This window comes from Pteronotus mesoamericanus, unplaced genomic scaffold (assembly GCF_021234165.1).
Source record: "Pteronotus mesoamericanus isolate MK-2021 breed Mesoamerican mustached bat unplaced genomic scaffold, CSHL_Meso_final contig_164, whole genome shotgun sequence".
In the NCBI taxonomy this organism is placed as follows: Eukaryota; Metazoa; Chordata; class Mammalia; order Chiroptera; family Mormoopidae; genus Pteronotus; species Pteronotus mesoamericanus.
Genome location: NW_026555065.1, coordinates 4,093,109 through 4,114,868, shown reverse-complemented (window position 1 = coordinate 4,114,868; position 21,760 = coordinate 4,093,109). Strand labels below are relative to the sequence as shown.

General features: G+C 43.1%; 1 protein-coding gene across 3 annotated transcripts; it reads right to left on the bottom strand.

Moving 5' to 3' along the window:
* Window positions 1-3,263: 3,263 nt before the first annotated feature.
* Window positions 3,264-19,159, bottom strand: SPG21 (SPG21 abhydrolase domain containing, maspardin). 3 transcript variants are annotated; one of them, XM_054565288.1, is made up of 9 exons: window positions 18,914-19,159; window positions 15,139-15,225; window positions 12,264-12,425; window positions 10,860-10,940; window positions 9,803-9,948; window positions 7,645-7,753; window positions 6,882-6,989; window positions 4,844-4,984; window positions 3,264-3,954 (listed from the first exon to the last, which is right to left on the bottom strand). In XM_054565288.1, exons 2-9 carry the CDS (start codon window positions 15,199-15,201, stop codon window positions 3,838-3,840), a joined length of 927 nt encoding a protein of 308 aa, XP_054421263.1. In that variant the 5' UTR covers window positions 15,202-15,225; window positions 18,914-19,159; the 3' UTR covers window positions 3,264-3,837. The 3 variants fall into 3 exon arrangements, with proteins under 3 accessions (XP_054421263.1, XP_054421262.1, XP_054421264.1); XM_054565287.1 differs by having other exon boundaries at window positions 18,942-19,159; XM_054565289.1 differs by lacking the exon at window positions 10,860-10,940 and having other exon boundaries at window positions 18,942-19,159.
* Window positions 19,160-21,760: the final 2,601 nt, after the last annotated feature.

Below are 21,760 nucleotides of genomic sequence, written 5' to 3'. Positions count from 1 at the left end.
CTGTGGTGCGGAGAGGGGTATATGGGAATTCTGTATTATCTGCTATTTTTTAAAATTGTTGTAAAAAAATAAAGTCTATTAATAAAACACACACCCAAACTAAAACTTTTGAAAAGAGAGGCTTTGAAATGAGCCCATTTTTGCAGGCAGTAACCTGCTGATCTGAGAGATGTGTCTTGCCTGAGGCCTCACAGTTCACAGCTGGAGTCAGAACCACCCACTCCCCGCTCTCCCCGCCTGTGCCTCCGCACGCCCCGTGGCACCCGCTCTTCTGCATGTGCTGTGTTGAGGTAGAAAACCCTCCTCTTTCATCTTTTGTTTGGGAAAGGTATTTTGTACCATATGGGACTTAGAACATTTATCTGGATGAATTTTGCACGATGAATTTTGTATTTTTTTTGAGACAAAAATAGCAAGTTCTTAAATAAAATAAAATTGAAATGTTGGACTCTCTCAAATTCAATACTCGTTTCTTTGGTTTGGGAGATCTACGGCAAAATTTCAAACCAAACAAGCTGTTGTGAATTGGTTCTGTGTAACCACAACTGTACAACTCACCACCAGCAGTCAGTACTGACCGCCTTCTGTGCCAGGCAGTCAGCTGGGAGCAGAGCAGAGTAGCCCACAGTGCCTGCCCCCTGGAAGCCTGTGGTCTGGGCGGCCCGGGGGCTGGGGTACCTATGTAACATAATGCAGTTGGTGTCACAATGGCTGTATGCAGAGAACTATGGGGTTCATTCTTCTTTGGGGAAGGTAAGGGGGAGGAAGGTAAGTGGCTCATAGAGAAGACAGAAGTGGGCAAAGCACATTCCGAGCAAAACGTAGTCTATGCAATGGCATGGAGGTGTGGAGATGTATCTGTTTGGGGAATGGTGTGGCTGGAACACAGGAAGCCATAGAGGAGGAGTGATGAGCTGGAGGGGCAGGAGGGCTGTGAGGGGCCCTGTGGGCAGGGGGCGGGCCTTTCCCACCCTCCATGAGACTGTTCAGTGGGCACTGCTAGCCCCAGAGCGCCCCCTCTCTCGGCTGGTGCTGGGTTGGGCCTGCGACACAGGTGCCCAATCCGTCTTCCTTTCACAGCTCTCCTTCCTTTGGTCCTTAATAAACATCTTGCACCCAAAGTTTCATCTCAGCATCTGCTTGAGCCTGCTACACGGAGGGTGGAGGTGTGGGGATGGATGTCCAAGACGGCTGAGTTTCTAGCTGGGACATCTGAAGAACAGTGATGCTGGGAACTGAGATGATGGGGTTTGGGAGAGAAAGGGTAGTTTTGAGCAGGGGGGACACACGTGTGGCTTTTGCCAGTAGAGTCTGGGGTGCCTGTAGAAGACCGACCTAATAGACCTGAATAGGTGCTCAAGGCCGGCACTCAACATCAGGGCTGGGAATGGCAGTCGTCGGGGTGTAGAGCCAGGGAGCAGTTAAAGCTGTTAGGGGGCATGGCTCACAAAGGGAGACTACGAACAGGACGTGGAGGGCAGTCCTGGTTCATTACTGCACCAGGTGAGGGGAGGGGGCTGCTGACCACACGGAGAGTGGCCTTGCCCACGGGAGTTCCCTGTTTTTGGGGAAGTCAAGACACCGACAAACTGTGGCAGTCTCAGGGAAGACTCAATGCTAACAGTTAAAAATGGCAAGCCTTGCCTTCAGGGTTTACCAACTGCTTCCAGAATTCATGACAGTTGTCAAGTCACAGGTAGTCAGAGAAGACAGTGTGGCCTTTGTGGAAAGATCACTGGCTTTAAGGGCAGTCAGACCCCACTTGGCATTCCAACTCCACTCCTTACTGTAGGAATCTGAGCCGTCTCTTGACCTCGCCCAGTCTCCTCACCTGTAAAATCAGTTTAACCTGGAATGTGGTGGGGATGAAATCTGAAAGAGTATGGCCAACTCAATATTCTGAAAACTTAAAAGGAAAGAAGCATGGATGCTGATTTTTTTTGGTTTGTTTTGTTTTTTGTCTAAATTGTACCTCAGAGAGACCAAATAGTTAATGCGGGAAAGCTGTGTTTTTGTTTAATCAGGGAACTCCGGTCAATAACTGCAGAAGGAGCGATGAAAATGAGAGCATTGGCACTGTTCTGTAACCCTCAATGAAGCGATGCTTCGGTGCAGTGATCAGCGGCGACAGCTACACTGTCAGGGGAATTTGCCAATGACTGGATCAGGCTGATGCCTGAAGCCACCGAGCAATATTAAGAACTTACACACAGACATTATGTGCCTCTTAAAGTTCCCAACAGGATGCACCCAACTCCACCTATGAAACATTCCTGCCAAAAACAGTGAGCTTGAACCTGATCAAGGAGTTCATGGGAAATACCAGGGACAGAAAAACAAGTTAGAGAACACTGAGGTTGCCATCAGCCAAATCCAGGCTGTGGTGAATTCTACAGGGCAAATAAGCCACATCTGTTTCTTCAACAGATAAATGGCAAGAAAAAAAAAAAAAAAATAGAGGCCAGAGGAACTTATTTGAAAGAGATTTAAGAGATATTTCAATCGAAGCATGAACTTTGTATGGAAGTTGATGATAACAAGTCGATCATAAAAAGACATTTGGGAATGAGAACACTGACTAACAGCATAAGGAATTATTGGTGAATTTTTAAGCATGGTAATGGCATTATGGTTATTTTATCTCTTGAAGGTATGTATAAAAATAAAATCATAGGGCATCAGAAACCACTTTCAAGTAACCCAGCGACGGGAGTAGGTGTGGAAGTGAGGGTAGGGTAAGAGGTGACACAACACCGTCCATGAGTTGATAATTTTTGAAGCTGGTGATTGGGACATGGTTCATGATGTTTTTCCTACTTTATACATGTTTAAAATTTTCCATTAAAGGGAAAAAATGTATGAAAATTACCTTGCACATAGTAGCAGCTTAATAAACGAGCAAACCGTGCTTAGAGCAGAAGTTCCAGTTTCTGGCATGAGGGACCAGTTTTTCCACGTACGGGAGGCGGGGTGGGGGGGCACAGAGACAGGAGGCAGAGCTCAGGTGCACTTGGCTTGCTGCCGCTAACCTACTCCTGTGGAGTGGGGAAGGGCAGGGGGCGGAGCTCAGGTGAGCTTGGCTCTTGGCTCAGTTCCTAAGAGGCCAGGACTGAAACCTGCTCTAGAGGGATTAAGTAATTTGCCTAAAGTCACACCGAGTTAGCAGACACCAGGGTCTCCTTCTCATAAAGTCCTATGTGTGTGTAGCCCGGTTGGGTAGCTACAATAATTACAAAAGACACTCACTGAAATTGAATTTTTATTCCAAATGACTGTAGTGGCTGGAAGGACAACAGCTAAAACTCAAAACAGTTTGCATAACTGGAAATCAGAAGTAGTTGATTTGCAGGAGAGCAAACCGTGTGACGGCAGCCTTGGCACTCTGGGAATGGCTAGGACCAAGAAAGCATAAAACCACCGATGTCCTTCTGGTACACAAGCTGGATGTGTAGTATTTACAGGAAATAACATAAAAAGAGAGGATGGAAAGGAAAAAAGACAAAGAAAAAGCCCCCACAAAATCCCAAACCTCAGAAACTAACATTCACATAGGAACACAATGGTGAAGACTTTTGGTAGCAAAATTTTCACAATTATTAAAACGGGAGTCTTCAAAAGTACTTCTTCAAATTCAAAAGCTAAAAAAACCAAGGAGGGAGCAGTTACACTGGCTTAGAAGAGATGCTGCCTGTCACGACGGTGACAATCAGTCCTACTTCCAGACAGTGAAAACCGGTGAGCCTGACAAACTGAACAGAGAGGCCAGCCGGTGGGCAGTGACGTCACGGACTGCACAAGAACATGCTGACCCCTCGCCACCACCAGCCAAAGCCCCAGCTACTGCTCCTCCTGGCTGATGCCGAGGTTGCCTTTCTGCACCTCGAGTTCCTCGGCACTGATCATCGACGGGTCGATGGCCGCGTATTTGGTTCCATGGAATTGCAGCAAATGTATCTGTGGAAATGCAGAATCATTACTTTAAATGTCGCCATAGTATATAAACGCTGTGTACTTCTAAAATTACAGTAATGCATACTAATTAGAGAAAAACTGGAGAACAAAGAAAGTTGAAGTATTTTTTTTTAAAAAAAAACAACACAATTTGGGATTTTTGTTCCTTATTTAATATGTAGTCAGTCTCTCCAAGTTTCTACAAACATCTTAGAGGGTGCAGGCCGGTGCAGGCCCTCCCCCTCTGCTGCCATGAGGCAGGGCCTTCCCATCCTCTGCTGTCCTCCCCAACACTATGGTGACTGTCTCTGGGCATCGAGTTTTTCAGTATTTAGGATCCTCCCCGCAGGATCCATTTCCACACGTGGATAATAGGCTCAAAAGATATGACTTTTTTTTTAAGACTCTTGATACTTTTTGACAAAGTAATCATTTCTTGCTGATATACTAACATCCATGCAGGTAGAGGATGAAGAGGTGGTGTTTTTCATCTTTTGTGGGTTTTTTTTAAATGCACTTAAAATAGAACAAGAAGTCGCTCCGTGGAACTCAGATTGACCCCATTTATGTCTGGAGTCCCACTCTGACTGAATTCATTGTGTTCCGTGGGGAAGGTCGCATCATACCAAATAGCTACTTCGGGATGTAGAGTTGGGTGGGCCTGCTGTTCTTGGAAAAGGGATGGTGCACAGGGTCACCCAGTGTCTCTAAGATACCTGCTCGAATCCTCCTATAAATTAATGTAAACCAACTTTATTGAGTCAATGCCTCATTCCTATAGAGAAGTCTGTAGTTCTCTTATTCCACCATCAAAAAAAAAAAAAAAAAGTTTTATGTTTCAAATCATAGACTTCGGGGTTCAAAGTACCGTGGGTTGCAAGCTGGGACTCACCTGTACATAAAGGTTCACCTCTGCACTTCTGCACAAGTATGGGAAATTGCCTCCTGTTTTAAGGTGAGCCCTCCGGGCATTAGGATATAGTTTATACATTTCTTCTTTAGCCTCAGTAGAAAGTGCACTCTGGTCAAATACCTTTTTAAAAAAGACACGGTTGAAACCTACTGGCATTTTAATATGTTCTTTTCATATTAAGGGAAGGGTGACCCTCAGCATTTCTTTCCCATGAGGAGCCACCCGGAACCCCTGTGTAGCCTTGGTCACCTCCTCCTGCTGACCCCTGGTGACTCTAATGCCAACTAAGACGTTAGCTAAGATTGCGCTGCCAGACATCTCTTGCATTCTTTGGGGGGAAAATTCTCCTATGAATTTCCCTTTTCCTCAAACATAGCTAATTAAATTAATAGAATATTAATAGTGATGAATGTTATTGAAAATGCCAATTAATTTCAAAAAAGATAAACCCCCAACTTTTTAATCTTATTTTTAGTTAAAAACAGCTACATAAGTAGTATATGCTCAATACAAAAAAAAAAAAAAAAATTCCAAGAAAATTTAAAGAGTGTAAGGAAAAGTCCGGACCCTTCCCTGGGGAGCCACTGCCGGCAGTTTGGGTGATATCATTTCAGACGTTTTCAATGCCCATACAAATTGATGTTTATATACACATGCAAAAAAGGTTTTCAAAAAGTAATTTTAAAAAAGCAATAAAAAATGCACCTTCTTCATCTTGCTTATGCTTAGGCAGTTTTTAGTGACCATGTACCCAAGTGGTGGGCACAGTTTTAAAAGATGAGCAAGCAGATGGAATGCGCCGCGACCTCACTGAGAGCACCGAAGCGCCGGCCCCACGTCATGGTGCGCGTCAGAGTGTAGAGGTTACGGAGTGAAGTGATGAGAAGTTATTGTTTACATACTTACAATGGGTAATTTCCTGGCAAAAATGGACTTTTTAAAATAACCTATTATTTGAATTTAGGAATAAATCTATTTTTGAGACGAAATAGTTTAATGATATTAAAAAAAACACAAGCCAAAACTGCACTGAAATACCACTTCACACCCACTAGGACAGCCATTATCAAAGCAACAGAAGAGAACCAGTGCCGCTGAGGATGTGGAATGACTGGAGCCCTTGTGCGCTGCTGGTGGGCGTGTAAAATGGTGCCGTCCCCGTGGAAGATGGTATCATGGTTTCTCAAAAAGCTGAACACAGGATTTTCATATGATTCCAGCCATTCCACGTCCAGGTATAGATCCAGGAGAATTAAAGTATGGACTCAAACAGATATTTGTACACCCACGTTCCCGGCAGCATCACTCACAGTAGCCAAAAGGTGGAAACAACCCAAATGTCCATCAACAGATGGGCGGATAAATAAAATGTGGTATATACATACAATGGAATATTCTTCAGCCTTAAAAAGGAATGACATTCTAATACACGCTACAACATGGTTACAGGGTTGGGGGGCAATGGGGAGTTACTGTTTAATGGGTACAGTGACGGGTACTGTTTCAGTTTAGGACGATGAAAAGTCCTCGCAGTAGATAATGGCGATACTTGCTCAACACTGTAAATGTACTTAATGCCACTGAATGGTACATTCAAAAATGGTAAAAATTGTGAATTTTGTTATGTATATTTTACCACAATTCAAAAATATAAGAAGTTTTTGTACTAATTAGACTTAGGGAATTCCTGATTCTCCGCCCTCTGGAGGCACCTTCTCTTCACTGCCCAGATATATAATTGCTGCTGCTAAGAATAACAAAAATACCCCATAATGGGTAAGAACTACTATATTTGTTTAAATGTATTCTGATTTCAATGGTGTTATTCCTGTCAGGAAAAATAACAGAATAAGCAATAAACAGATTGCTTTGGAATTAAGAAAGCTGGGGAGTTAAAAAAAAAAATTCAGGGCTGCATTTGAAGAACATTGAAAAATTATACAGTAATTATGAGGAGGACCTTTACATATACATTTAAAAAGATAAAGTTATCTATTTTACTTAGAAGGAAGCTTACATCCATGATGGTTACAGGGATGTCCCGAATTTTATGAGGTTCCACATAAGAATTTTGACAATTCAGGGTCAGTCTCGAAGCCAGTTCACTCTGACCCAAACTTTCCAGCTACAGAAAGAAACACAGGTAAAGTTTCTGAATTAATTTTGTTTTTCACATTTCCATTAAATCCACAGACAATATCAAGGCTTATAAATAAAAGTGGCATCATGTGTGGTGGGGCCAGAAAGGTCACCTATAAGAAAACACAATGTATTTGAGAGACCTCCGTGAGGCCTCTCAAGCAGTGGTATTTTTCTATTCTGGGAACCTGGTCTTCCATAGCCTCCAACCCAAACTGCTTCTTCAACTTCATGCCGTGGGCAGCAAGCCAATTCCCGCAGCTCAAGGACAGATAAACGTTTCGGTGATCTCAGAGCCAGAAAAGACCTCAGAAAAATCATCTAGTCCAGTAGTTTCTAAATGCAAGTCTAGACACCTGCCACATCAGATTCGCCTGGGGGAGCTGGGAGCGGGGAGTGGAATGAAAATACAGGAATCCCATGGCCAGGAATTTCAGCCCGAGGGTTTGCACTTTGGAAAGCAACCCACAGTGATTCTGACGAATTACCAGCAGTAATATCTTTTGGATGTATTACAGCTAATACGAAAGGCTGCTTAACAAGCACCTCTAATACATACTGCATGGGACAGATTATCTTCAGGAACCAAGCAAACAGGAAAACCCCCAGTAAAAGGTGCCCCCCCTTCCTACGATCCTTACCCTGTCCACCATGAAATCAATGGCATCAGCCATCACAGGGTCCACTGGGCCAGATGAAAAGTTTCCAAGAACGATTTTTTTGAGCATAAATGATGGCATCAGCCAAAAGCTGTAAAACAAAGACCTGATAATTGAAACTTCCAAGACTACATGTAAGTAGCAAATACTTATTCAATGCTGAAGCATTATATTAGTTAGATACTTGGGATCTAGAGATAAAAAGACCTAGTCCTTTCTTTCAAAGAGCTCAGCACCGTTTTTATACACACTTTCCAAAGCTTCCAAAGAGTCGTGACTTAATCCGATTAAATTTTTGAGGATTTGAATAATTATAAGTGGTATTTCAAAATACCTTTACCAACATAGACATTTGGATGATTCCAAGACTTTTTCCCCTCTAATCAGCCTTATTTTCAGTGCTAAACTATTTCCTTTAGCCTAAAAACTTAAGATATCAACCTTCATGTAAATATTACCTTTGGACTGACTCTCAAAACAGCAAAATCAAAGAGTTACTGTACCACCCAAAGTCTGCTATTAGATTCAAATGGTCTAATTCAAGACAACTCCATCTTTATGGATTTCTATTATGTGATTTTTGGTTGATATTTATTCCAGTAATTACAAATGCTGAGAGCCATTCTGTAGGGTAAACACTAATTTCTCTAAGCCTATACTGAGAATGACTTAAAAAAGGTGCTGGCCACCTTCTGAGGCTTATTCTCAGCAAAATGGCCTTGTTGAAAAACTAAGCTTCCCTCGCAAGAACAGTCTGTTGTCTTTCACTGAGCTGAGCTCCCCGCTCCGCCCCCATGGCTTTCTTATCTTCTAAGATGGCCGGATGCCTAGGTTTGCTCTGTGAGGGGTGGACCCTGTTGGCTAGGGTCACCCATGTAGTAAGCACTCAGATATTTGATAAAAAGTAGCAAATATGAAAGAGCACAAAATGGGGTCAGTTTTGGCTTCTCACCATTGAAACATTAAAAGTCATCAAAAATCATTAAAGAGCTTAGCTAATATATAGAAGAAATCATTGCATGGATGCTAAGTAAACTACTGAGATGACATCAGAAAAAGTGTTAAAAAATAACAGTGCAATCTTAAGCAGATGTGAAAATCATGGAAACATCATTTACCTAAAACATATGTGAAAACCAACCTGATCAGATAGGTATGTTTAGTCACTGTGCTGTTTTCTAGGACGGAGCCTAGCCTTGCTAGCAATGAAAGAAATGTACATTAAGCCAGCTTTAAGGTACCATTAGACGTCTAACAGACTAATTAAAATGACAAAATCAATGAAAGGGTGGCTCAGAGGAAGCAGATATGCCCCTGGCTGCCCCACCAGGCAGTCCACCGTCCCCATCTCTCTGAAAAGCAGATGAACATTAAGTGTCGTGACTTGCAGAACATCTGCTGACAGACTAAATGCTCTAGTCTCTCCATGTTGGAGGACATATCTCAAGGAAATAACCTAGAAGGGGAAGGAAAAAGGTAATTTGTTTGTTTAAAGATTTTTTTATTTTCATTTTAGAGAGAAGGGGAGGGAGTGACAAGGAGAAGAAACGACGACTGTCTGCCTCTCACATGCCCCCAACCAGGGATCTGGCCCGCAATGGAGGCATGTGCCCTGACCAGGAATCGAACCAGCGACCTTTCAGGTCACAGGCCGGTGCTCAACCCACTTAGCAACACAGGCCAGGGCAGGAAAAGGTAATTTATACAAAGATTTACAGTAGGACATGATAAAAAGTCAGGAGACGCCAAATGCCTAAAGAAAACTGTGTCAGTCAATACACAGAACTGTTTACCCAAAATAAGTAGAATAAGCCAGGACATGAGTAGCTGCATATGCACCAGCAAGAAACAGTGAGAGCATATGAATGTAGAGTAAACAAAGCTATGCAATAATTCAGAGTAACTGAAATAGTTGAATTTAGACTTTGTTCAATTCTTTTCTTCTGCAAAGGTGGCTACTTCTAATTTTAAAAGCCAGGGCAGTTTCAGAAGACAGACACAGATATGACTGTCCTCCTTCCCTCCCTCCCTGCCTGGTGCACCAAACCAACCAACCAACAGAAAAACACAAAAGCTAACATTTTCAAAATTCCACTGAAGAAAAATAGTAGGAATTTGGGCCAAATGTTTACAGTCATACCTGTTTGCAGTCCAAGTTTGGTTAAAGATAGAGGTGTCACTGAAGGAATTGCAGAGGATGAGGGAATGGACTCTGGGAGACTTGTGAGTATATTCAGCAAATTTCTGGGCCAAAAAGCCTCCCAAAGAAGCCCCAAAAAGATGAACCTAATTGTAAACAAACACAAGGAGGGTCCTGTAACAATGACCAATCCTGAACACAAATATATATATTTTTTAGAAGTTATTTAAACTGTCACCAACCACATAATAGAATGTCCCTACTAGCCAATAGAATAAAATATCTACAGCAGTTAGAACTTTAGGAAATACTGTATTTGGATGCAGCTTATACATCCCTCAAGAAAACAATACAACTGTGTATACGAACTATAGAAGCTAAAAAATACTGTTTGCACATTGCATTACAAAATGAAACCACTCAGCAGTTTCTGTTTAAGAAAACTATGATTCAGTAATTCCACTCTATACCCGAGAGAATGGAGAACATATGTCCACACCAAAACTTCACATGAACGTTCATGGCAGCGTTATTTATAGTAGCCAAATATATGCTGGAAACGAGTCAAATGTACACCAACTGATGAATGGCTAAACAAAATGTGCTATATCCGCATCAGGGGTTATTTGACAATAAAACAGAATGAAGAACTGATATATAGATGAAACCCAAAAACTTTATGCTAAGCAAAAGAAGCCAGTCAGAAAAGACCAAGTATAATATGATTCCATTTATACAAAATATCCAGAATAGGAAAATACATAGACAGGAAGCAGAGGAGGTTGCTGGGTTAGGGGAAGGGAGGGTGAGGAGTGACTCCAGGTATGGGGTTTCTTTCTGGAATAAAAAAATAGTTCTAAAATTGACTCTGGTGATGACTGCACAAATCTGTAAATATACTAACCCTTGAGTTATACACTTGAAAAAGGGTAAATTGTATGGTATGTGACTTTTATCTTAAGAGAGCTGTTATTAAAAAATAAGAGAAAGGCAACACCAGGCTTTATCATGTAAATGTTGCATTCAAGTCACATGTAAGTGGTTTCATGGTACTCACTTTATCCAGTTGTAAATGGTCTAAAAGTTTCCTGAATCCATCACAGAATTCAAGATGGTCCCAATAAACTGGATATTGCAACTGAAATAAACAAATTTTAAAATTTATTTTAAAAGCTCTAAAGGTAAACTATAACTCACATATATCTGAAAAATTTAGGACTCTCCGAATAGCATTTCTCACTGGCTCTATACAGGGTATCTGGTTTCAGGAAAGATACTGTCACGCGTGAGGCTGACAGGACTGGAGTGAGGTGGTTACCACCCGCTCCCAGGGAAGGCTGTTCACCAGGAGGGGTTACTGAAAACCTAAAACAGGAGAGGTTACGTTGCAGAGACTCGAACATGCCGTATGAGGAACGGTTCAAGGATCTGGAAAAATTTAAGCAGAGAATTTAACCAGAAAAGACCTGGGAGAAAGGCAGCAGGCACTGCCTGCCAATAATTAGTTTTCTCAAGAAAGAAAAGGGCTGTGAAGAGGACGAGGAACTGGATTTGCTTTGTGTGGCCCCAGCCGGTGGCGCCCTTGGTAGAATTTTTGGTTACCTTCCAAGAGGAGAGATCTGGCCCACATTTTCTCTCCATTAGAAAGTAAATAAAATGTATAATAACAGCAGTAGTCCCATAGGAAGTATCATTTACACGTTAATATTCCGGGTCCCAGAAACAACAGCCAGCTCTAAAGCAAAGGAGCCTCTCCTTCGGAAGTTAGGAGACCAACTTCCGTTGTCATTACACAGTTGGGGCACGCCAGAAAAACCGGTCACCAGGTACCGTGCCTTCCTCACCCACAGCCTCCTCCCCAAGGGCACGCAAGAGTGATCAACGAGACACTAGATTTACACCAGACTTAGTGATAAAATAACAACTAGAAACAAAACAGATCCTAAGGATAAGAGCTAATTAATGAACTTCACTTCAACTGTCAAAGATTTACGTTAAAGGAAGCTTTCAGTCATCTGGATATGAGCGGATCTCTCTGCTGTTTAATATTCCACGTGCACCTCCCCGGTGCGATACGGGAGGAGTGCAAATGGAGTCGGAGGACCGCGCTGGGTTCTCCCTCCACCAACTACTGGCTGTGTGACCTGCGGCGTTCCCTAAAATGGCCTGGCCCTCAGCTGCCTCATCTATGAACGAGGACGATGCTTCCTACCGATCAGAGCTGCAGGAGAGAATGTGCAGAAAAGCTGGGAGCAGAGAAGGTTTCCAACAGGAGTCTGTCCCCTCTGCATCTGTGTGTGTCTGTGTGCCATACTGCCTTTCTTCAAAAGGCTTCGCTTCACAGTTTCTTACAGTATCTTACATCAATAACAAAATGTGCCCTTTACTATAGTGAATCAGAACAGAAGCAAAAAAACCCCCACAAAGACCTGAACTGGAATACTGAATCGAGAATACTTACAGCTATCACCCGGTAACCCCATCCAGTCAAAGCCAAAATCTGCCGGAAAAACACATCTGCAGTCCCGCTGACGGGGGGAAGAAATATGAGAGGACACCTGATATTTCTGGGACCTGCATCATAGAGTGACCATATCTTACTGTCGTCATCATCCACGATAATCTGGAGGGAAAGTTACAAAAAAATGGAAATTCTTACAGATTTGGTTTTTCTATTGTTAACTTCACACTATAATTTTGCTGACAATTTTAATACCACTGCCTTGTTTGTTTGTCATGCCAGACTAGTGTGTAAAATAAAACTGCTTTGGTTTCCTTTTCCTTCTTCAGTGCTAAGGAAATATTCCACAGAACTGCTTTAAACTCTTCCAAAGAGCTGCTTTTTCTTCAGGTTTTTAATTTTCTTTTCCATCCATGATTACATGAAATCTATTTTGTTTACCGTTAGACAGTAAACTCTGTACGCGGCATCTTACTTCTTCCCCATATGTACGTGGCAGCGGGGCAGGGCAGTTTGCAGAGTCACCCTCCAGGGCTGGCCCAGTGAACTGACTGGGATCAGCAGGGTCAGACTGTGAACGGGGGAGGCAAGACTGCAGGCTTAAGGAGAAACAGGGGAGAGATAGTACCACCCAGCAGATGCTGCAGGAACCTGATCTAGACCAAGCTTCCAAAGGGGAGACTTCTGCTACAGAGGAGGGACAAGGCAGGTGTGGGTATCACTATCCCAGGAGAATGTTTCAAACCATTCAGCCGGGTGTGGGGAGTGGGTACGGGAAAAACTGGCTTTTTTTGGGGGGAGCAGGTAAGTGGGTGGAAAGGAGAAAGTCATCAGAAACCTTCCTGATTTAATGGTTCTTGACCCAGCAAAGGAAGACAATGAGCATTAAATGAGCTGGAACTACTCAAGTGCTCAGCACAGAGCTTGGCAGATACTCAGGGTTCAATAAGTGTTTGCTATTAGTATTATTCATTTTGTGATGGTTTAAGTTTTGTTTTCTTTGACTCTTGGTGGTAGTTGGAAAAGTACATTCGTGGCTTGAACTTTTGCCAACGCCATCAATATTTATCCAAAAGTCCAAGGCCTCCAGGTTCTGGTGTGTGCGATCTCCTAGCTGGCAGCGCCCTGAACCCCACGGTGTCACTCCGCGTGGCAGCACACTAACCATGGTCACCGATGTTACCAGGAGCAGAAACTGGGTAGGGCCAAGTCCAGAGGGCCCCGGCAATTCCCTTTTGGGCTTCCCCAGGTCACGGGTGGCCACAGTAGTACCTGACGCTCGTACTTTTGCACTTTGTATTTTGCCACTCACATTTCTGCTTTCCATGGTGTGTTTTTGCTGTAATTGTGATAAAAAATCTCTCAACGGCCTTTGACAGTGTGCACTGTAAACCTCAACCTTGTCCTAATAAAATTCATATGAGAAAAGATCTCCAGAAAAGTATGTCAGTCATCCAGTTTGAAAGAAAAGTAACAAAAACAGCACGATCTCTTTTTCATTTCCCCCACCCTCTAGTTTTATTGAGATATAATTGACATAGGATATTCTAAATATAAGCCATAAATACTTAAAGGTTATTCATCATTTCAACTTTCTCAGAGTTCTGTGACTGGCAATTTTGCCAGAATTCCTTTAGAAGACACAATATATGTTTTGACAATTTAAAATCTAGCACCACAAAATTTATCAAGTAAATTTATCATGACTTTTGTGGACCAAACTGACAAGACAACTGCAGAAAATCACATCAATAAAACAACTTCCTACAACCGCTTCTAAGACTATTTAGATAAGTTTGGGCTGTTTTGGTTCTGGGGGTCAGCTCGATTAGCGGGTCCATTAAAAGCAGCTCACACGAGTTAACCTGAGGGGGCGGGGCGAAGTAGAGGGACTCCAGAGGACAGCTGTTCTTTTAGCTGGGCAGTAAGTAGTTTCCTGGGTAGCAAGAAGAAAGGGCTCCCTTTGGTAAGCAGCGAAGTACTTCTGGCTTTCAAGCCAGATTAATTTTATTTTAATCCAGACCCTACAAGGCTGTGTGACCTTTATAACAAGCTAACCCACCATGAACCTCAGTTTTCTCATCTGTAAAATGGGCATACCACTACCCACTATGTTGAAAGAATTAAATAAGATATCTGAGGACTTCCTATAACAGTGCCAGCTATATAGTAGGTATTCTGTCTATACTGGAAAATTGTATCTCAAATTTCTATGTGGAGAGTAATTCTGTTATCCATTCAAATTTGAGTAATGCTTCAACAGCTGTCTACCCTGACAAAATAACAAAAACACGCATGATCTTCAGATCATTGTACTTTAATACTTTTGCAAGGGGATCAGCAAAGATTTTACTCTGTGACTTGAGTGGCCTTTGTCTAGTATGATCCCCAACCATTTAGGATTAATTTGGGACTCAGAGTCAATAATGAAACTTCAAAATAAGTGTTTGGTATTTTGGACCTCCCAGGGAAATAAACTTCTCAGAAGATGACCATGGCAGAGCGAGTATATCGTTGCTAACAGAGGATCTCTAATGTAACCCATTGTAAATCTTAAATCCGCGGTAGAGAAAAATGCTTTATATAGAATCTTACTGCCCTTTCTGTATAGTTGCTATTGCTGTAAGCTTCCCACTAAACTATACTGAGGAACACACATATTTTGCTTGCTTAGTTACACTCACTTTTACTTTTGAATGAGTCTCAGAAGTTGACTGTACTTGACAGAAGCGGTGGCCTTTATGTTCCGCAACTCAAAGTCATGGTACTTGGCGGTAACTTTTCCTCTCAAACACTACTTAGACATAACATCTAAGTCATACACAAAAACAATATAAGATTTTGCAAAAAGGAGGTGTAGTAAAACCATACATACCTTTTTAAGGGGAACTGTACTTCTAAACCAGTTATAATCAGGAGAGACTTTAATCTCTCCCATGATTAGCTGAAATGGAGGTTAGCCCTGAAATAAAAAGCATGCGATGTTTCATGTCAGGAATTCATGTTTCCATCAGAACTAAATGTAGAGTCTGGTCTAGCTATCCCAACAATAAAGGAAGGGTAAAACCAAGAAAGTGGGCTATTTTTACGTTGCTGGTATATACTTAAACTACAGAAAACAACTTGGTGAAATGCGATATAATTGTAGAGCAGGAAGGAGCCCTGAGAGATAATTATTCACACCTCCTTAGTTCCTTCAGAAGAGGAATCTGATCTAGAGAATGTAAATGACTTACCAGAGATCCCATGGCTATTGCAGAGCCAGGACCAGACGCACAAGTCTTTTCTGACACCAGATGCCTGTCCTAGTTAACTGATTCCAAACTGCAGTACCACTACCTATCTTTTGACAATAGCTTATTAATCCATTTTAATAAAGATGTTCCTGTTCGAGAGAATTATAGGGAACAGTCCACACTAGAGAAAGGAGTTAATGTAAGCCTGCTTCTTGATCAATTCACCAAATTATGATAACTCACTGAAGTTATCATAAAACTAACTCTAGTGGAGCTTAACTTCAGAACCTTGCATGCAGTTCTTAATGCAAAATACAGGAAAACTGCTGTTCACAGTGGTATGACTAAACCACCAGTGTGGTTCACAGCCTCTGAAAGATCTATGACAACATACCAGGGTAGGCTGGAAGGCACTAGAACCAGCAACCAAACAAAATGTGCCTTTATAAAAAATGTGTGACCTTGGAACAGTCAATGACCCTCTTTGGGCTTGTTTTCTCATCTATCACTGTTTGGCCATGGTATGTCCAAAGCCTAGAACAGTGCCTGGTACACAGCAGGCATTATCTGTTCACTACATAAGTGACCATGTCCTGAGGAGACTGAACTAGGCAATCCTAGAGTCCCTTCCAACCTGGGCAACCACGGGTGTTGAACTGGCTGAGCATCTTTTAAGTCTTTTCGCTCAGGCATCTGTTTTATGCCATAACAGGAACCTGAAATTATACTTCCCTGTTGCAGGTTCTTATGGCCAAATGAGGAACTTCCACTCAGTGGTTTCAAAGGATTCAGGTACTTGCAGTGTCCCCTGTCCTCTACCCCGGGGCAAGTCTGGGTTTCCTAGCAGGACTGGGCTGAGTTTGAAGTTCTAGGACTTAACTTGCAGGCTGACATTTTAGAGAGGCTTCTCTGGACTGACCAAAGGCAGGGGGGTTCTAAAACCGACGGAGTTCTCTCTTCTTGGCCCTCCACACCCAGGGCACTCAGCAGGCTCTCCTGTTACTCTGACGCTGGGAGGGAGGCTACTAAATTGAACCCCAAGGAAATGGTAAATGTGGACATCCAATATTAACCTTGATTTACAACCTCGACATTGCAAAAATGGTCTCTTCTCTCGAGGCTAAGAGGGAACTTTTAGAAAAATTTGTTACATTCATAAGTGGCTCTAAAATACCAAGAAAATTATTAGCCAGTTTTATTCTAAAAATCAGTATGCACAGATAGTTATTATTCATATTGAAATAAAGAAAATAATTCTTTACATATCCCTTTTCTCTTAAATATTAACATGTTAAAAAATCTTAGCCATTTGAACAATATAGACTTTCTCTGAGCTACTGCTATTAATTGAAAGCAACTAGCACATATAGTTAATTCTGTAACATTTTCAATCTAGACAGACTTGAAATATTTCTATATCATCTAAATACTTCCTAGTGGAAACACTTTTTTTACTATTACATTACTATAAACAATTACTATTTTACAGAAGAAAATATCAAAAACATGTTTAGCAAAAAGAAAATCTCAATAGATTTATAAAATACCATAGGTAATTAAGCCAGAAAGCTTCTCTCTAGATTTACCAAACTTGGCATAAAACAAATTATTCATAGTCTGGAATCAACTGCAATGTACTAACCAAACTACTACACACAGGCACGCACATTCACTGTTACCCACTTCTTCCCAAAGCGATAAATAGAAAGATGTTCCTTACCACAGTCCTCAATATTATTCACAACCACCCCAGGATCATAACATTTTATAACTAATCTTGCTGGAGAGATTCCACCCAACTGTGACTAAATTTTTGTAGTGGCAAGTGATTTTAACACTTGTGCTAGTTTGGCAGTACATGAAAGGTAAGACAGATACCAAATGCTGCAAATGACCAACTGACGTCTAAGTGGGGGGCGGAGGGGGGCGCTCAGTGTTGCAAAGGGAAAGCAGCTGTGAGCAGTATGAAAAGAAGGTCTGTTCTCCCAGCTCTCTTTCTCCAACTTAAGGGGTATACTTTTCCAAGTCAAAGGAGTCACATTCTGTACATGGCAAAAAAGGTTAACTGAGATTGTGACCAAACTGGTCAGGATTAAAAAAGAAAGAATGTGGACCATGAGCTCAACACTGATTTGATCTCTCACAATTCAGTTCTTCACAAAAACAAAAGCACCTGTTCATGCTGGTAGGGAAAGGGCGACAGAGATGATTAGCCTCAATCTTGCCCAAGGAAGCCCCTCCTCTGGGAGAGCTGTGGGCACCCCGTCCTCCCTGGCTCTAGTGCTGCCCCGAAATGAAACTGCCAGTTGTGAGTGTTCACTAAGAAGTATCAGCACTTATATCTCAGCGTTGCAACAGAGCCTGCCAGTTTACAGTTAATGAAATCATCTTTACAAATGTTTGTCACATACCTCGCTTAACTAGTTGGAGTTTTCCTGATCTTTTATCTCAATCTGTAGTTGATCTACATACGGGCAATCTGTGATTATTATTAATACCACAATAACCAAATATTGAACCTGCGAGTCTCCAGCTGATGCAGTTGGCTTTTAACCTTAGCACACCACTAAACGGCTATCCTTTTTTAGATCTCTTCAGGGGAAGATTTAACCCTCTTTTTTAAATGTACCTCCCCCCCCCCCATTATCTTCTAAACGTCATGGGAGGAAAAAAACTGCCTACTTGACATTTCTTCTCTGAGACCTCATCATGTGTTCTGTCTTGGTATAAAAGCTTTTGGAAATCTGCACACAGCTATTAAGTTACTCCTCAGTCTCTTGAATCTTTGTGCTAACAGGAGCTGCAATCCTGTAGGTGGAGAAGCACCATAATTGCACAACTCCAAACTCCTCGGGGAAAATGAGAAGAGGGAAAGTGAGACATTCTAGCCCTGCTACTTTTCTCAGCCCCCATTCACCAGTCACACCTGGCCCTACTCAGCAGCGACAGTCGTTTGTCACTCTCAGGCTGAGGCGAAAACTCCAAAACAACCGGCCTCTGCTCAGAGTTCTTAAAAGTTTACTGGAAAACATGTTCCTGCAGCAGCGTAGCCCCATGATGTACAGGAGCACGCCTCGGGCAGGCGTCCCCTACCCTCACCCCAGACGATCTCCACACGGACCCCCATCCTCTCCCAGTCACACCGGTGACAGCCGCACAAAGGCAGTGTCAGAGACACACCAACCACCCCCATGAACTCCGACTTGAGCTCAGTCTCTCACTCTCTCTCTCACACACACACACACACACACACACACACGCACGCACACACACACACGCACACATTGGGACACGTGATCACGTGCATGGTCACATGGATCGGACCACTCACAAAGTCACAGCGACTGAGGCAGCCGCAACCCCGTACACGTCACACACCACACCCAGCTTCCCAGGGCCTCGCCCACCCCTCACCTGCCGCGGCCGCCCCCACGTCCCTTACCCTCCTTCCCAAGGCGGCGCTTCCCTCCAGTACGGGGGTGAGCCGGGGAGGTGGCTGGGACCGCGCGGGGACCGGCGGCCGTAGCGCTCGGGACCCGATGGCGCAGCAGGCAGTGGGGGTGCACCGGGCAGCCGGCCTCCCAGGGGCGGGGCGCGAGGCCGAGCGAACCTGGGCCGCCCCGCTCCCTCCTCCCGAAACCTCCGCGCATCGGGCGCGACTCTCCCGCTTCCGGGTTTGGAGGGGGTGGGGCCACGTCGTGAGGAAGGGGCGGGGCTGTGGGGCTACGGTGGTCACCATGGTGACGGGCTGGCCAGAATCCCCGCGCTCCCTCCTCCAGCGGCGGGGGAGGGCGTGTAGCAGAAGTCCGCCGGGGCTATGGTGGCGGTTTCTGGGGCCGGAGGAGGTCCGAGTTTCCCCTAGGTTAGGTCTGGGTCACCTGCCCAACATAGGCGCCAAGGGAGAGGTTATGGGAATGCAAGGAGGGGTCGCCGAACCCCTTTCGGACCTGCCTGTGCCTTAAGTTCGCGTCCTTTGGAGGAAGCAGGTTCCCTCTCCGCCATGTAAAGCTGTAAGGGGACCCCTTTGAGTTTCAGGCTTGGGTGAGCAGAGCTTTGCATCCTCTCTTTTCTTGGCAAGTTTTTATCCTTTGGCACAGCCACAGACGCCCTTCGTGGTCCTCCACTGTAACGCACCCACGCCCCTTTCCAGACTTCTGCTGACGTTCTAGGGGCTTTCTGGGAACAGCTCCCACGGGACCTCCAGCTCCTGCATCACTTACCTTAAAGGAACAGAGACTATTGATATATTTATAATCATTTTTCTTAAGCAAATTGTTGCAGATGTCATGACTTTTTTGAGTAAAATGTTTGCTGAAACCATGTATGATAAGATTGAGTAACATTCGAGTGCTCTTCTTTGAAGCTTTTAGTGATCCTGCCTCAAAGTCCTGTTGAAAATGCTTCTCCCTAATCTGTTTAAGGGAAAGCTTGTACCCTGTTTAAATGCCTTCCGATTTTGCCCTTACCCCAAGCAACTGTTTATGGGATTAAGGTCAGGGGAGAATCCCAGTGAATTGCATCCTTAGTTAGGACCTCTGCCCTCCTGCTCAGGAGGAGTCTTGGGTCCCAGAGTAGAATTTGGACAAATCCCAAAACATCTCCCAAGAGCATAGTAACAACATTCGCACTCTCCCCCTCCCTCACCTTTTTTGGAATTTCAATTCAGTCACAGGAAGCAGTCTTTTATTATAAGCACCACATAGGTGATAGGGCATGTTCCCATGGCATATTTTAACCTTGGGGCTTTTCCTCAAAACTCTGGAATAGTTTAATGAATGGAATAACTGGCAAATCACTGGTTGTATGTAAAACCCATTATGGGTACTCATTACCTTATTTATCTGTCTAACTGGGCTGGAAGCTTTACTTCAGGGAGAGGGGGAAAAGAACAGAACGATTCAACCAGTGCTTAGCCAATGATCAGGCTGATAATAGGTACTATATGTATATTGAGTGGATTAATGAGAGAAAAAACAAATCTATCCATATGTATTCCTAAAACTGTATTCCTTAGATCCTACACCCCAAGCCTCACTTTAGTAACAGCCCTAATATATATGCCCAAAGATATAGTAAGTCCTTATTCTGTTCATTTGGTAATAATAATTTTTAACTTGACTATTGATAATGAAAAACCACTTCACTATGTAGATACGTTTTGTTACATATATACTTTTATTAAAATGTAAAAGACCAAACTTAAAATAATGTTTTGTTTCCATTGGAAAAGGACCCAATGGTCATGTTTGGGTCCTCCATTGTTCTCCAGCACATGGGAAGCACATTGTCCATTCCCTAATCCGAACTAGGGACATTTAATGTCTGTGAACTCCAGCTGTCCTGTATTTGCACAACTGCAGGGAGCAAACTTTTGCTCCAGGGCAGGCCACAGCACAGAGAGACCTGGTGTTTAAGGCTGTGATGGTTTGCAACTGTTGTGGTTGGAGCCTGCCAGGTGGTTCCCACAGCACCCTGTGTGAGAATTTCACTTAAAAACTGGAATGTTCACAAAATTCTCTGCGAACACTAAACAGAATAAACAGATGGCCAGTTGGCTCTCAGAATTGCCTAAACCCACACACTATCCCTCAAATTGATCTCCTGACAGATATTTGTTTTAAAACACACATGCAAAATAATTCTAGATATTTCTTTAATGCACATATGCACATCAAACAGAACAGTGCCTCTGAGGAGAAACTGGACATGTAAAGGGTGGAAAAGGAGAACTTTGGCTTTTAGATTTAGTATTTAAATTTATATAAGAATGTATTCATATGGTACTGTGTGATAGAAATAATTAAAAGCAACTATATTCATGCTTTAAATCCTGCCCTGAACCCTGCTTTAAATCCTTCAATAGCTCCCCACTTGAAGCCAAAGTCAAAGGTGCACAGTCTAGAGCAGGTCTGGCTCTCTCAGAGGGCCCTGAACACCCCGTAAGTTCTCAAACCTCTAGGTGTTTATATACTAGTATGTCAAATGCCTCCCTCCCTTGATGCACCAGTCATTTACCCCTATTTTACCCCCAAGAACTGTGGATGTGTGAAAAAGTGAAAGAGAAACAAAACTCTTTGCTTTCACACTAATACCAGTGGTTGGAACACCATCCTTTTAAAGCTTCTCAGGGTACAATTGGCTGCAGTGTTATGTAGCAAATTATGCTGACACCCAAGATTGAAAATGAATGATGTGTCCTCATTGCCAGACCAAGTCTGTGTCACACTGGATTCTAGGGATCAGATACAGAGTGGGAATTCT

Excerpts from the sequence above, each read along its gene's own strand:
- SPG21 (XM_054565288.1), bottom strand. The coding sequence starts at position 15,201 with ATGGGAGAGATTAAAGTCTCTCCTGATTATAACTGGTTTAGAAGTACA. Across the intron at positions 9,949-10,859 it reads ACCATTTACAACTGGATAAA|GTTCATCTTTTTGGGGCTTC; the intron begins GTGAGTACCATG and ends GTTTACAATTAG. Across the intron at positions 4,985-6,881 it reads TCCCTGTAACCATCATGGAT|GTATTTGACCAGAGTGCACT; the intron begins GTAAGCTTCCTT and ends TTTTTTAAAAAG.